The 13,865-nt window shown below is 46.9% G+C and overlaps 1 protein-coding gene across 4 annotated transcripts in view; it reads left to right on the forward strand.

Moving 5' to 3' along the window:
- Positions 1–10,821, forward strand: part of MILR1 (mast cell immunoglobulin like receptor 1) — a 33,675-nt gene extending 22,854 nt beyond the window's left edge. Inside the window, exons 6-10 of one of the 4 annotated variants that reach the window (XM_008996919.5) lie at positions 1,120–1,209; positions 2,096–2,152; positions 2,247–2,315; positions 3,216–3,296; positions 10,692–10,821. In XM_008996919.5, coding sequence (XP_008995167.1) covers positions 1,120–1,209; positions 2,096–2,152; positions 2,247–2,315; positions 3,216–3,268 — 269 coding nt within the window. In that variant the 3' untranslated portion in view covers positions 3,269–3,296; positions 10,692–10,821. Of the gene's footprint in view, positions 1–1,119; positions 1,210–2,095; positions 2,153–2,246; positions 2,316–3,215; positions 3,297–7,416; positions 7,605–10,691 lie in introns of those variants that run through there. The other 3 variants (XM_008996923.5, XM_078373556.1, XM_078373555.1) reach the window with 3 other exon arrangements.
- The last annotated feature ends 3,044 nt before the right edge of the window (positions 10,822–13,865 follow it).

A 13,865-nucleotide genomic window follows, 5' to 3' on the forward strand; every position in this document is an offset into this window, starting at 1 on the left:
CAGCACTTTGGGAGGCCAAGGTGGGTGGATCATGAGGTCAGGAGTTTGAGACCAGCCAGGCCAACATGGTAAAACTCCATCTCTACTAAAAATAAAAAAATTAGCTGGGCGTGGTGGTACATACCTTTGTCCCTGCTACTCAGGAGGCTGAGGCAGGAGAATCACTTGAACCTGGGAGGGAGAGGTTGCAGTGAGCTGAGATTGCGACAATGCCCTCCAGCCTGGGTGTCAGAGCTAGGCTCTGTCTCAAAAAATAAATAAATAAATAAATAAACAAACAAATAAATAAATAATTCAGCGAGGCTGGCCAGGCACAGTCGCTCACGCCTATAATCCCAGCTTTGGGAGACTGAGGCAGGCTGATCACCTGAGGTCAGGAGTTCAAGACCAGCCTGGCCAACATGGTGAAACCCTATCTCTACTAAAAATACAAAAGATTAACCGGGTGTGATAGTAGGCACCTGTAATCCCAGCTACTCAGGAGGCTGAGGCAGGAGCATCACTTGAACCCAAGAGGTGGAGGTTGCAGTGAGTGGAGATTACACCATTGCACTCCAGCCTGGGCAACAGAGCAAGATTCTGTCTTAAAAAAAATTAGCTAGGCATGGTGGCATACACCTGTAATCTCAGCTACTTGGGAGGCTGAGGAAGGAGAATCACTTGAACCTGGGAGGTGGAGGTTGCAATGAGCCAAGATTTTGAAGGTGCCACTGCACTCGAGCCAGGGTGACAGAACGAGACTCTGCTTCAAAAAACAAAAACAAAAACAAAAACCCGAGAGCATAAATTCAGTAGGTCATTTATACTCTCTTGAAGATATTACAAAGCTTCCACAAACTGTTCTCTCAGCAAAGGAAAGGAAATAAGTCTGGCTAGTTCAGGCATAATCTGATAGGCAAAGCATATTCCTCTGAAAGCCGGGATAAGAAATCAGAAGAGCCCCTGGCTTGGAGAAGCTGTGTTGAGTCTATAGTTTTCTTCATTAGACAACAGTTTGGGCCATGGGAGCATGTCACTCTTTGTTTCAGAACTTGGGGAGAATTCTGCTCCTTGGCTGGGGAGATAAGAAAAATGAGGCTGAATTGGTTTAATTTAATGATTCTGTGCCAATTTATGTAGGAAAAGCTATGAGAAATAATTTGGCCAGGGACTGTGGAGCTTCACCCATGGAAGCTGGAATCTATGCAAATATCCATCAAAACCAAGCGAGTAAGAGAACTTTGTTGCATGTTTTGGGTGGTTCAGGTTTTTGGTTTTTTATTTTGGTAAGGTTGTAAAGACATACGGGGCGGAGGCAGGGTGGAGCAAAAGGGATAGAGTTCAATGTCCATTGCTGCCCAGTCCCACTTTCTAGGGGCAATAACCAGTCTTTTTAATCCTTCCACAGATATTCTCTGTGTATAATAAAATAAACAAATGGTAGCAATTGTAGCATAGCGTAGGTATGACTTTCTACACCTTGATTTTTTTTTTTTCACTTATCTTGGAGATTTTTCACATCTGTTCAGAATGATCCACACTGTCCCACAGTCTTTCGTGGTCACCTCCCAAAGCAGGCATTGCTCATTCCTTTGCAGTAAACAAGACCCAGGGCTTTGGCTGATGTATTAGTACATTCTTATGCTACTAGAAGGACATACCTGAGATGGGGTAATTTATAAAGGAAAGAGGTTTGACTCACAGTTCCGCAGCGCTGGGGAGGCTGCAGGAAACTTACAATCATGGTGGAAGGGGAAGCAAACACATCCTGCTTCGCAAGGTGGCAGGAGAGAGAAGAATGAGAGCTGAATGAAGGGGGAAACCCCTTATAAAACCATTAGATCTTGTGAGAACTAACTCACTATCACTAGAACAGTATGATGGAAAACACCCCTATGATTTAATTATCTCCATCCGGTCCCTCCCATGACATGTGGGGATTATGGGGACTACGATTCAAGATGTGATTTGGGTGGGGACACAGCCAAACCCGGTCATCAGCTGACAATGGAACAATCCTAGTCATTGCAGCCACATCGCAGGTGCAGTGCTGAGCAATTTACCCACCTTGTCTAACACAAACCAACCCCCAATTTATGTCATTCTCATTTTACAGAGAAGGAATCTGTGCCAGAAGTGGGATCCAGGCTGTGTGTTTCCACAGCCCAAGATGGTGAGCACGTTTTGCAGAGTCTATCCCACTGCCCTCATGTGGTCAGAGATTCAGATAACTGCCCAGTAACTCCTACTCCTTATCTTTTGCCCAGGGGCCAGACACTCCCAGGAGCTACAGTATGCCAACCCCGTGTTCCGGGACGTGGCACCAAGACAGCAAGGTGAGCCACAGCTTGGGATAAGAGGTGCTGGTGAAATGAGACAGATGGTCCCTGTGATGTCACCATACTCAGGGGCTTCAGGAGTTCGAGAATGGGGTGGATGGCAGCCACACAGGCACACCACAAGGAACCAATGACAATCAGCACCCCAGCTCCTAAAAAATCTCATCAGGAGATGGAGGCTGGGGAAGAGGGAAGGATGTGGTGAGGCAATGTCATAGAAAAAATCCAGAGAGGAGGATGCAGGATCACTACTCAAACATTTCCTTCCCTCCTTCTCTCCCTCCTTCCTTCTTTTCTTCCTTCCTTTCTTCCTTCCCTCCTTCCCTCTTTTCCTCTTTCCTTCCTTCCCTCCTTCTTTTCTTTCTCTTTCTCTCTCTCTCCTTCCCTCCCTCCCTTCCTCCCTCTCTCCTTCCTTCCTTCTTTCCTTCCTTTCTCTCTTTCTTCTCTTTCATTTCCTTCCTGCTTTTTTTTTTTTAAGACATGGTCTCACTCTGTCACCTAGGCTAGAATGTAGTGGCCCAGTCTTAGCTCACTGCACCCTCTACCTCTTAGGCTGAAGCAATCCTCCTACCTCAGCCTCCCAAGTAGCTGGGACTACAGGTGTGCACCACCATGTCTAATTTTTTTTGTAGAGACAGGTATTTTGCTATATTGCCCAAGCTGGTCTTGAACTCCTGGGCTCAACCAATCTTCCTGTCTCAGCCTCTCAAAGTGTTGGGATTACAGGCATGAGGCACTGTGCCCAGCTAACATTTTCAAGAATAAATTATTTAACATAGTCCAGGAAAAAATTAGTTAATACCTGGTTCTGTCAGTCCACCCAGCTACTAGAAGTAGGATTTTTCAAAACAGCCTCTTCGGTCACATATCCTAAGTGAATTATTTTCCCTATTTCAGAAGCCTATGATTATTATAAACCTGGATGTGTCTATGCTGAACTCACCTTCTGAAATTTACAGAAACAAACTGCATCTCAGGGTAAGATGCTTTTTATGAAGTTGATTTCCATGAAAAAAAGCAAACTTGAGGACGAGGCAGGTGGATCATGTGAGGTCAGGAGTTCAAGACCACCCTGGCCAACATGGCAAAACCCCCGTCTCTACTTAAAATACAAATTAGCTGGCCATGATAGCACACATGTGTAGTCCCAGCTACTCGGGAGGCTGAGGCAGGAGAATCGCTTGATCCTGGGAGGCGGAGGTTGGTGAGCTAAGGTCATACCACTGCACTCCAGCCTAAGGGACAAGAGCGAGACGTCATCTCAAAAAAAAAAAAAAAATTGATATCGATATTCGTTGATGGTCATGATTTAGCCACCCCTCCAGATTTAGCTAACGCCAAAGGTGTGACTTGACATGCTACCTTTCCTGGTCATGTTCCAGGGAGAGAACCCCCCTCAGAGTTGAGTGGTGGGGAGGGAGAATGTTTTAGTCCTCCAGGGCTGCTCCCACAAATGACCACACGTTGGTGGCTTAGAGCAACCGTCTCACAGTTCTGGAGGCCAGAAGTCCAAACCCAAGGTGTCTGTAGAGCTATGCTCCCTCAGAAAGCTCTGGGGAGGACCTTCCTCGCCTCTCTCAGCTTCTGCGGCTCCAGGCATTGCTTGTGGCTGCTTCACTTCACCTTCTGCCTCTGTTTCCGCATGGTTTTTTCTGTTCTCTCCTGTCTCTCCCTCTCTCTTTTTTTTTTTTTTGTTGAGGTGGCGGCTCACTCTGTGGCCCAGGCTGGAGTGCACTGGCACAGCTCACTGCAATTTCCGCCTCCCGGGTTCAAGTTATTCTTGTGCCTCAGCCTCCCAAGTAGCTGGGATTACAGGCACCTGCCACCATGCCCAGCTAATTTTTGTATTTTTAGTAGATACAGGGTTTTACCATGTTGGCCAGGCTGATCTCAAACTCCTGACCTCAAGTGATCCACTGTCTAGGCCTCCCAAAGTGCCGGAATTACAGGCATGAGCCATCGTGCCAGCAATATGAATGCTTTTAATGCCATTGAATTACACACCTAAAATTGGTTAAAAAGATACATGTTGGCAGGGTGCGGTGGCTCACGCCTATAATGCCACCACTTTGGGAGGCTGAGGCGGGTGGATCACAAGGTCAAGAGATCGAGACAATCCTGGTCAATATGGTGAAACCCCATCTCTACTAAAAATACAAAAATTAGCTGGGCATAGTGGTGCACGCATGTAGTCCCAGCTACTTGGGAGGCTGAGGCAGGAGAATTGCTTGAACCCAGGAGGCGGAGGTTGCGGTGAGCCGAGATTGCACCATTGCACTCCAGCCTGGGTAACAAAAGCGAAACTCGGTCTCAAAAAAAAGGTACATGTTACGTTATGCATAACTTATCACAATGACAAAAAATATTGTGAAGCGCCTGCCTCATGTGAGGTCTTCCAAGAAGAGGGGCTGTTCTCCTTCAGCAAGAGGGCTTGCAAGCATTGCAAGTTTCATATTCTCTCTCTCTCTTTTTTTTCCTCTTTTGAGACAGTTTTGCTCTTGTTGCCCAGGCTGGAGTGCAATGGTGCTATCTTGGCTCACTGCAACTTCCACCTCCCAGGTTCAAGCAATTCTTCTGCCTCAGCCTCCTGAGGAGCTGGTATTATAGGCATCAGCCACTGCACCCAGCTAATTTTTGTATTTTTAGTAGAGACAGCGTTTCACTATGTTGGTCAGGCTCTCTTGAACTCCTTACCTCGTGATCCACTGGCTTCAGCCTCCCAAAGTGCTGGGATTACAGGCGTGAGCCACTGCACCCAGCTGAGCTTCATATTCTCAAATGTCCATATCCCAAGACCCACCCCGTCCCTTTCAGGGTCAGAAGTCAGCAGAGCAGAACTGCTAGATGTACTCATTCCATCTCCTCCATGGTCGCACCACCCTTTTTTAAATTGTACTTTAAGTTCTGGATACATGTGCAGATCATGAAGGATTGTTGCATATGTACACACATGCCATGGTGGTTTGCTGCCTCCATCTCCCCCCGCCACCCCCCGTCACTACATCAGGCATTTCTCCCAATGCTATCCCTTCCTAAGGTCCCCAGCTCCTGCTGTCCCTCCCCTAGTCCCCCACCCCCTAACAGACCCCAGTGTGTGACGTTCCCCTCCCTGCGTCCATGTGTTCTCATTGTTCAACACTCACTTATGAGTGAGAACATGGCGGTGTTTGGTTTTCTGTTCTCGTGTCAGTTTGCTGAGAATGGTGGTTTCCAGATTCATTCATGTCCCTTCAAAGGACATGAACTCAGATCCTAGAACTGGCTTTCAGTGCAGCTTCCAGCTGCCTGTGAGAAACAAGGATGGCTTAAACCCTGACCTCAGGTTTCACAGTTTGCCCTGCTCCTGGGCCTTTCATTTTCTCCTCGAAAAGCTTCTAATGCAGTTAAGAGAAGCCAGCTGACTCCGCAGTCCACATCATCAGCATTGCCTCAAACCTTTCAAGTGCTGGAATGCTGGCGTCTGCTAGTGCTCCACTTCCTCCTAAACCTCCTTCCCCATGGCGAGAGAAGGTCTTAGGAATTGCACAGCTGTGGCGTGCTAAGGGTCCTCACCACCTACTTATCACCAGCCAAGGCATCCTTGTTGCCACCTTCCTGAGGGGGTGGTTTTGTTCTCTGAGGCAGCTCTCTAGGGCCTTCTGGTCCCTTGTCTTATCCTGGATTAGACCTGAAAGCAGAGCCTGAAATAAGGCCTTCTGTGAAAATCATTTATGTAGGAAGCAGGCCCAATGCGCCGCAGGAAAAGCCAATAGCAGGGTGTTTTGTTGAGGTGGGCACTGTGGTGAGCAGCTAGCTGTGAGCCCACTGGAATCTTCTGAAGAGCCCAAGAGCCTCTTCTCAGTATTGCCTACTTGAGGATCGACAGTGAGAGGCATGTATCCATTGGTGTCCAGCCCTCATAGGTTGACAGTCACCCCAGGAAATGACACCTTACTCACTTCTAGACCAGCAGGTGGGTATTCCAAGCAGGCCTCCATCAGTGTCTCACCCCAGGCTCTGTAAACACACCAGGACAGAAAGCGAACGTGTGCATTGTGCAACTGAAACAAGAACTTATCAGTGCACAGTGAGTAGGCCTCAGATGCAGCTGGGTCAGAGGGAAGGCCCGGGGATATGACGCAGGACACAGAGGTGGCTGATGTATCACCAGTCAACAGTTCCTCTATCACAACTATAACAATGACAGCAATAGGGCTGGGTGCAGTGGCTCACACCTATAATCCCAATACTCTGGGACGCCAAGGCAGAAGGATTGCTTGAGCCCAGGAGTTCAAGACCGGCCTGGGCAACATGGCAAAACCCTGTCTCTACAAACAATACAGAAATTAGCCAGGCATGGCTGTCACTAAAATTAGCATGTCTGTAAGTGCAGCTACTCAGGAGGCTGAGGTGGGAGGACAGCTTGAGCCTGGGAAGTCGAGGCTGCAGTGAACCTTGATTGTACCACTGCACTCCAGCCTGAGCAAGAGAGTGAGGCTCTGTTTCAACAGATAAGTAAATACATTAATTAATTAATTTAAAATGACAATAATAATATCTGACATGTGTTGAGCTTATAGCATGTTCTAGGTACTACTATTATTATTATTATTATTTTGAGATGGAGTTTTGCTCTTGTTGCCCAGGCTGGAGTGCAATGGCACAATCTCCGCTGACCACAACCTCCCAGGTTCAAGCGATTCTCCTGCCTCAGCCTCCCGAGAAGCTGGGATTACAGGCGTGCACCACCACACCCAGCTAATTTTGTATTTTAGTAGAGATGGGGTTTCTCCATGTTGGTCAGGCTGGTCTCGAACTCCCGACCCCAAGTGATCTGCCCACCTCAGCCTCCCAAAGTGCTAGGATTACAGGAGTGAGCCCCTGCACCCGGCCTCCAGGTACTGTTATTAAGTGCTTTGTGTACCTGTCCTCATATAGTCCCACAATACCTCTTTGGAGCAGGTACTCTTATTTCCCTCTTTTCATACAAAAAGAAACTGATGCACAAGGTCACTCAGCTAACGCCTGATGGAAACAGGAAAGGGACTCAGGTCTGAGTGACACCAGAGCCCACACTTCTTTTCTTCTTCTTCTTCTTTTTTTTTTTTTTTTTTTTGAGACAGGGGCTCACTGTCTTGTCCAGGCTGGAGTTCAGTGATGAGATCACAGCTCACTGCAGCCTTGACCTTCCAGGTTCAAGCAATTCTTCCACCTCAGCCTCCTGAGTAACTGGGATGACAGATAAATATAAAAATAAACATTTTTATATTTTTGTAGAGACAGGGTTTTGCCATGTTGGCCAGGCTGGACTCAAGCTACTTCTCCCACCTCAGCTTTAAGCCCAGGTTGAAGCTACTGGGCTCAAGTAATCGTCCCATCTCAGCCTCCCAAAATGTTGAGATTACAGGTCTGAGCCACCAAGCTGGGCTAAGCCCACATTTCCAACCGCTACCTCATTAACGTTCCAAGACAGACACCTGGATATTGAGGGCAGGGCTTGTGAACCTGGTCATTGGATCAGAAAAGTCATCAGATAAAAATTATCAAGATCAGCAAGGATGCCAGGACCTGTGGTCCACACACGCTCACTGAAGATGCCCCTGTGTCAAGGGGCAAAGCCAAGGGAAGGAAAGTGGGAGAGAGATCAGCCAGGCAGGCAGCAGGAAGCACCGTCATGCGTTGCTTAATGACAAAGGTAGCTTCTGATAAATGCATGTCATTAGGCAATTTCACTGCGTGAACATCAGTGTATTTGCACAAACCTAGTAGCATTCACTACTCCACACCTAGGCTATATGGTGTAATCTATTGCTTCTAGCCTACAAACCTGCAAGGCTTGTTACTGTACTGAATACTGGAGGCAATTGCAACACAATGGTTTTTTTGTATTTAAACATAGAAAGGGGGGCACTGTCAGATACGCAGTCTGTGGTTGACTGAAACTTTGCTCTGCAGTGCATGACTGCATCTGAAAAATGTGTGCAGAGGAGGAATGGGCATTTGGGCAATGGATATAAACAAGGAGGTGGATGGTGTGAGTTTCAGGCCTGTGGGCAGGAGTCATGATTGTGTGAGACCAGGGGATTCCAGGCAGGCACAATGTTGGAAATAGATGCTCGGTGCCGCAAGGAAAAATTAGCACTGAGACAAAGGATTTTTCAGCAATGCGATTTTTACTTCCTGGACTGCAGGAAGGGTACTCTGGCTAGCCATCTTGCCACAAGAGTACAATGAACAAAGGAAACCAGACATATTTATTTATTTATTTATTTATTGAGATGGAGTTTTGCTCTTTTTGCCCAGACTGGAGTGCAATGGTGCAATCTCAGCTCACTGCAACCTCCGCCTCCCAGGTTCAAGTGATTCTCCTGCCTCAGCCTCCCAAGTAGCTGGGACTACAGGTGCATGCCACCATGTCTGGTTAATTTTTTTTTTTTTTGTATTTTTTTAGTAGAGATGGGGTTTCACTATGTTGGCCAGGCTGGTCTGGAACTCCTGACCTCGTGATCCACCTGCCTTGGCCTCCCAAAGTGCTGGGATTACAGGCGTGAACCACTGCACCTGGCCTGACATATTTATTTCTTATGCATTTGGGGTCATCCTTACTGCTGCGTCTGATCGTCGTTGGCTGGAGCCAGACCTCACAATCTAAACTAAAACCCAAGTGATTAATAACACTTTTAAAGCAGTGGAGAGCTGGGACATGCCTGTGAGCACATCCAGCACAGATATCTTGGTTAAAGTACAAGGACATAGAATGTACTACGTGCCTGTAAGCAAGACATGTCTAACAGCTACACAGGATAGAGCTTAACAAAGAGCACACTTATGATTTATTCTTTAGCAAGAAAGGAAACTTAAAAGGAAATTTTCTACTTCCCACACACAGGAACATACGTTGGCACAGACAGGCCTGGCCAGGTAGTTGAATCTTTTTTTTTTTTTTTTTTTTTTTGATGGGTCTCACTCTGTGACCCAGGCTGGAGTGCAGTGGCCGGATCTTGGCTCACTGCAACCTCTGCCTCCTGGGTTCAAGTGATTCTCCTGCCTCAGTCTCCCGAGTAGCTGGGATTACAGGCACACCCAGCTAATTTTTGTATTTTTAATAAGGACAGGGTTTCACCATGTTGGCAAGACTGGTCTCAAACTCTTGACCTCAAGTGATCTACCCGCCTTGGCCTCTCAAAGTGCATGGATTACAGGTGTGAGCTATCGCGCCCAGCCAGGTGGCAGAATCTTGACTCCAAGAGAGTTCCGACAAAAGAAATAAAATATCATAGCCTTGAAATAATATTTAGCATTTTAAATGTAAGCTTTCTCCATTCACACTTTTGACATCAAATGTGTGGGTTTTTTCCACACCAACAACCAATTCTCCAACTCTCTGGACACCAATAATTCCATTCTGACATTCACTATCAGGAGTTACTATCAGACCCCTCAGGTTAAGGGCTACAAGATGTCACCCAGCTCAGGCGCCAATCACAAGTTGAGGCCTCACATACTTCTGACCAACCAGCTATAAATTCTGGGTTCCTACCACCCACTCCTTGGGCTGGATAACTTGGGCTAGAATGGCTTGCAGAACTCAGGAAACCAGTTTAATTACTACTATTGGTTTATTATAAAAACGTAAAGAAGGCCAGGCACGACAGCTCACGTCTATAATCCCAGCACTTTGGAAGGCCGAGGCAGGTAGATCGCTTGAGTTCAAGAGTTCAAGACCAGCCTGGACAACATGATGAAACCCTGTCTCTACTAAAAATACAAAAATTAGCTGGGCATGATGATGCACACCTGTGGTCCCAGCTACTCGGGAGGCTGAGGTGGGAGGATCACTGGAGTCGGGGAAATTAAGGTTACAGTGAGCCATGATCCTGACACTGCATCCTGGCCTGGGTGACAGCAGAAATCTATCTAAAAAAAAAAAAAAAAAAAAGGCGTAAAAGATGCAGATGAGGAGGTACACAGGGTGAACCTGTGTACCCTTGGTGAAGTCCAAAGGGTCATGAGCACACATGCTTCTGTTCCTGTGGGATGGGGACTGCTGCCCTGGGGCATGTGGATGCATTCACCAACCTCAACGCTCTCCCAGCCCTGTGGTTTAGGGGATTGGTCCCAGTGGGGCTGAAAGTTTCAAGCTTCTAATCATGGCCTGGTCTTTCTGGTAACCAGCCTCCATTCTGAGACTATCCAACAACCCACAAAGAGTCACCTCATTAGAACAAAAGATGCTCCTATTACCCAAGAAATTCCAAGGGATTTAGGAGCTCTGAGTCAGGAACCTAGGCAGGAACCAAGTAGGTATTCCTCATTGTCTGACAATTCCAGTGCTCTTTATTTTTTTATGTAGATCCAGATTTCCATCTGACAATATTTTCCTTCTGCCCAAAGGACTTCCTATAAGAACGTGCTTCCGCATAGAACGATCATTAAAACCAGGAAATTAACCCCGATACATTACTGCCACCTAATCTCCAGGTCCCCATTCCAGCCAGTTGCCACCATAAGCTCCTTGATAGCTAAAGGATGCTTTGGCTGAAGTATCAAGCATTGGATTTTGCTGTCATGTTCTATCTCCTTCAGTCTGGAATTGTTCCTCAGCCTTTCCTCGTCTTTGACACTTTTGAAGATAATGGACCAGTGACGATTTCATGTCACTCATTTTGAATTTACCTGATGTGACCCATGGTTGGACTGGGGATGCACTTTTGCCAGGATTATTACAGAGAATGTCCTGTTCTTCTTGATGTGTCCCATCAGGCAGTGCATGTCTGCCACCTCCCCCGCAACTGCTCATCACTTAGATCACTTGGGTAAAGTGTTGTTTGCTGGTTTCTCCAGTGTAATGTTTTGTATTAATTAATATTTTGTGGATGGGTGAATATACTATTTCATATACTTTGAAATTATGTGAATATACTATTTATCAATTTGGAGTCATATCACTCATCATTATATGTTTTGTTTGTTTTTGAGACTGAGTCTTGCTCTGTCACCCAGGCTGGAGTGCAGTGGTGCGACCTTGGCTCACTGCAACCTCCGCCTTCTGCATTCAAGAAATTCTCTGCCTCAGCCTCCTGAGTATCTGGGATAACAGGCACCCACCACCACAGCCAGCTAATTTTTTTTATTTTTAGTAGATACAGGGTTTCACCATCTTGGCCAGGCTGGTCTTGAACTCCTGACCTCATGATCCACCCACCTTAAGCCTTCCAAAGTGCTGGGATTACAGGCGTGAGCCACTCTGCCCGGTAGAGTGTTTCTTTACTTTCTGGCCCAACAATATATTCCAGGTTCATCTTGTCCTTGTCCTGATCCAGCTCTGGAGTCAGCTGTATTTCCAGGGAGCTCTGGTTCCTTTAGGAAGAGCTCTGTATTTAGAAACAGAGGCTGAGCTCTAGCTGTGACCATGGCTCTTAGGGTGTTAGTGTTTCTAGACCCTTCCAACCATCAGAGGTTAGGAATGCGTTTATGCATATATTAACATCTATACCTATTTCCATCTCTACAGCTATCTGTATGTGTCTCAGCCTCCCCAGTAGCTGGGATTACAGGCATCTACCACCACACCCGGCTAATTTTTGGATTTTTAGTAGAGACGGGGTTTTACCATGTTAGCCAAGCTGGTCTTGAACTCCAGACCTCAGGTGATCTGCCTGCCTCAGCCTCCCAAAGTGCTGGGATTACAGGCATGAGCCACTGCGCCCAGCCAGTTTATGGAATTTGATTAATCCCCTTGCATATAATAAATCTCCATGCAAACCCCCTTCTCACCCCATTTGGACTCTGACCCTGATATCCCCTACATGAATGTGCTCCTATGCAGAGCCCCACACACTCTCAGACTCCGACACCTGAGCCCCCCCTCCCCCAGACATTTCCCCACCCTGCTCAGGCTCTAACACCCCACCCTGGTCAGCCCTCCCACCCAGAGGCCCTTCCTGTCCCCTCAGAGTCCGACACCCACTCAGGGCTCCATCACCACCCTCCTCCCTTATTCAGATAGCCCCCATCCCAGGCTGCCCCTCATGAGAATATCCTGTTTGCCCCACCTTGGTGAGGACACCTGCCCCAGCCCATGTCCCCACCCCCACCTGCAGGACACTCCTTGCCCCTCATGGGCTCCAGCACCACATGCTGGATGGACTCATCACCTTGTGGATACCCAACCTCCTGCTCTGGGACCCATCCCTAGGTGGACTCCCTCTTCACCCCAGAAGGGCTGGTTGCCCAGCTCCCTGGCCTTGCGGCTTCCCACTCCACCTTATCCCTATGCAGAGGCTCAGCCCCACCCAGTGGCCTTTGGGTTGAATTGTCCAGGAAGGGCGGAAGAAGAGGATCTGATGAATTTCATTTCAGTAGCCACATTTTTCATGTCTAGAAGTTTCACTTTGGTTGTTTTGCAAATCTACACATTCTTTAAATTTTTCATGGTGAAATAGAGTGCATATTATCTGAAAACGCATTAAAACTATGCATATAGGCTGAGTGCAGTGGTTCTTGCCTGTAATCCCAGTGCTTTGGATGGCTTAGGCGGGAGGATCACTTGAGCCCAGGAGTTTGAGACCAGCTTGGACAATACAAGATCCCGTCTCCACAAAAATTTTTTTAAAAATTAGCCAGGTGTGGTGGTGCTCACCTTTAGTGTCCTAAGCTGCTTGGGAGGCTGAGGCAGGAGGATTGTTTGAGCCCAGGAGTTTGAGGCTATACTGAGTTATGACTGTACCACTGCACTCTAGCCCAGGTGACACAAGACTGTATTTCTAAAAAAAGAACAAAAGTATGTACAGTTTAACAAGTTACATCAAGTATACGCCAGTGAATCCACTTCCCAAGTGGTAGTGGATGGAATGTTGCCTGCAGCCCAGAAGCCTTCTGCCTGCCTCTTCCTGATCACAACCCAGCCTCCCCAGCTCCACTCCTCCTCCATGGGAATCACTTCTTTTCTCTTCTTTATAGTTTTACCATGTAAGTCTGCATTCCTAAACCCCATCTTTAGCTTTGCCTGTATTTGAATTGAATATAAATGGACTGACATCGTATTTATTCTTGTTTGGCTTTTATTTTGCTCAACATCATATTGGTGAGATTTACCTGTATTGCTATATGGAGTTATGATTCATTGCTTTCCATTGCTAAGTCGTATTCCATTGTTTTAAAATACTGTGATTTATCCATCCTATTGCTAACAGACATTTTGGGTTGTTGTCAGTTTGGGGCTATTACAAATAATGTGAAAAGTCTGCTGTGCTCATGTCTCCTGGTACCCACTTGCACGCCATTCTGATGAAAATATAAAGAAATAGAATGACTGGCATCCTAAGGTATGCTCATCTCCCAGCTAAGTAGATAACAGCATTCTATTTTCCAAAGTGGTTCTTCCACCTGCACACTCTCATAAACAGTGTGGAAGATTCCATTCCCTATGTTTTCACCAACGCTGGCACTGTCAATTGTTTTACTTATTTATTTATTTAGAGTCTCACTCTGTTGCTCAGGCTGGGGTGCAGTGGCATGATCTTAGCTCATTGCAACCTCCACCTCCTGGGTTCAAGCGATTCTCCT

The sequence above is a fragment of the Callithrix jacchus genome, chromosome 5 (genome assembly GCF_049354715.1).
Source record: "Callithrix jacchus isolate 240 chromosome 5, calJac240_pri, whole genome shotgun sequence".
Lineage (NCBI taxonomy): Eukaryota > Metazoa > Chordata > Mammalia > Primates > Cebidae > Callithrix > Callithrix jacchus.